The 2,500-nt window shown below is 50.6% G+C and overlaps 1 protein-coding gene across 1 annotated transcript in view; it reads right to left on the minus strand.

Annotated features, from left to right (window-relative positions):
* The window catches only part of LOC113808225 (mucin-2-like), a gene marked incomplete at its 5' end in the record, with an annotated part of 23,282 nt that overhangs the window by 19,098 nt on the left and 1,684 nt on the right, over positions 1–2,500 (minus strand). Inside the window, 3 exon segments of the mRNA XM_070119428.1 lie at positions 1–93; positions 385–687; positions 1,219–2,500. The exon segment at positions 1–93 is cut by the window's left edge and continues 727 nt beyond it; the exon segment at positions 1,219–2,500 is cut by the window's right edge and continues 871 nt beyond it. Of these exon segments, the coding sequence (XP_069975529.1) occupies positions 1–93; positions 385–687; positions 1,219–2,500 (1,678 nt within the window).

A 2,500-nucleotide genomic window follows, 5' to 3' on the forward strand; every position in this document is an offset into this window, starting at 1 on the left:
TTTCAGGGCATTTCGGAATGCACTGCGCAACAGGTCAGCACGGTGGTCTGTTGCCAGGTGGCCACCCAATCTTCTGCAGTTATATGAACACGTCTGGAAGAGAGCAACCATGAATTAGGTATTTTATCATTTCATAACAAACTTTTTTTTCTTATCATTGGAAGTCTAAACCTGAATTTACCCAAATAGAATATCAGAAAATCTAACAGAAGAAGAATATACTGGTATAATTGTAAAACTGGAAGAAAGAGAAAACATCAAATTTAACCTAAACCAATTAAAAATTGAAAATCCTGATCCTTCCATTTCCTGTTTATAGTACTACTGGTGCTTAGCAATGATAACAATAATCAATTGTACAAAAAAATCACTCCAGTAACTTACAGCGAGAGGTTTGGGAGGCTCACGGACATAAAAATTATCGGCAGGTACGAGAGCCGGAGCAATCCTGGGAGTGGGCGGCCAGTATGCAGGAGAGGGGGGCGTGGCATGGATGTGCGACGGGGTGCTGGGAGGATCCATGGGATGGTGTAGGGTGGGGTTGGGAGAGGGGTCGCCCGCTGCCACTAGGGTGGGTGCGGAGCCCCCCAGGGTTTTTACCAGGAGTGGGGAGGTAGCCGCAGCTCCCCCCACCACCATTCCTCCGCTGCTGGTGGTGGCCATGGCCGGCCCGCGGGGAGGGGTGCCCTGCAACACACAGTCACATGCCAACCAACACAACACACACCACAACTTGCCGCACTCTCTAAGGGAGCTTAGAGAGTGCGATCATGTAATGGGAAAATAATTTTAGAAAAAAAGTAATAAGTATTAATATTTCAAATATGTATGCACAATCACTGAAGTATGTATGCAAAGGTACTTCCTCTCTGTGACTAGCAGCGGAAACTACCTAAAAAGGTACAATTGTAAAAATATACATATAGAAGATGAGAAAAAGAGAATGAGCCAAGGCTGAGAATCTTAAAGAAAAAAAAAAAAGAGAAAAAAAAGGGGGAAAAAAAAATTTGAACTTTAAATGCTGTGCTCAGAGACTGGCCCGCAGCGAGCATTGTCATCCAAGCACGACCAATGCATACTGTATTAGCAGAGGATGTTGGAGAGGCCACAACACTGGCTGGCAGGTGAGATGCACCAGGTGACTGATTACGGCATCAAACAAGAGCACACCAAGCAGGATGGGCACTCTCGGGAAGTGGCGCACGCAGCCGCACTTACCTGAATCTGGCCTGCTGCTGCGTCGGGCGGTTTGGCAGCCCGTGTCTGTGCCTCTTTGGCTGCTCGGTGCTCCAGGAGCAGGTCATCAAACTTTTTGGACCTCCCAGGCACAGCACGGCGCAGCGATAGCGAGTGCGTCTTGCAGGTAAGAGAGCGCGTGCAGGGCTTGCCTGTCTCAGCTACCACCACCCCGCAGTGTACCTCTGGGTCGTACTCGCGGTCCTTGAGTGGTAGTAGCTTCCTCTCGCCTGGCTTCTTCTTTTTGTTGGATTTTTTGGGCGAGGGCGTGGGGGGCACCGGCGTGAGGGTCGTGTTGCTGCTGGTTGTAGTGTGCTGTGTGGGTGTGTGTGTGGGAGTATGAGAAGGTGTATGAGTGGGTGTGTGGGACGGGGTGTGTGTGGAGGTGACAGGCCCTGGGGATACCAGGTGCTGTCCCCCTGCTGTTGACACCACAGGTTTCTTTAGGGTGGCAGCCAGGGTAGGCATAGAGAGAGAGGGTTGCGTCGTCACTGTCGTAACAGACGGTTGCGCACCAGCCCCAATGACCACTGTGATGCCCTGGCTGGTCGCCGTCGTCCCAAGAGTGGGCGCAGCACTGATGGAGTTACCTACCGGGATGCCCGTCGCGCCGGGGGAGGGGGACGGGGCAGGGGTGGAGCTTGGCTGCTGCAGTAACCCCGCCAGCTGTGACTCCAGCCCACTGTTGCCCCCCTGCTGACACAACTGACTTATAGAATTCACTGCTTTCGTTAGCTCATCACACTGTGACGATATTTTCTCAATCTCATCAAAACTAAATGAGTCTACAGGTACTTCAATAAGATCAGACTGAGTAGTGTTGGTGTACTGTCCCTGCACTCCACTCGACACACCCTGAAAGTTGTGAGTCGAGGGATCGGCTTCCAACAAAACTTCTTTTGTGATTTGCTCTAGAACGGGCATTGATAACTGTTCATTATTGTACTGTTGTGGTAACACATTCTGATTACTTAAATGTGGAGGTTCAACATAATTGTCCGTATTTACAGTCTGTTGGTCCAAATAGGTAATATTACCGCTTTCATTTAAGTAGCACTGAGAATTATTGGGAAGAACAGTCTGAGCCAGGTCTGAGGAATCAGGAGTGGCGTTGAGCACGGCATTGAGGTCCGACTCACTGACAGTGGCCAGCAGGTCGGCCTGAATCTGGTTCAGGGTGGCCATGGACATATGGCTCATTGGCACCGGCACCGAGCCCATGGCCTGCGAGTTGGAGATCATCCCACCAGGCCCTGCACTCAGA

Source organism: Penaeus vannamei, unplaced genomic scaffold (genome assembly GCF_042767895.1).
Source record: "Penaeus vannamei isolate JL-2024 unplaced genomic scaffold, ASM4276789v1 unanchor202, whole genome shotgun sequence".
Taxonomy (NCBI): domain Eukaryota; kingdom Metazoa; phylum Arthropoda; class Malacostraca; order Decapoda; family Penaeidae; genus Penaeus; species Penaeus vannamei.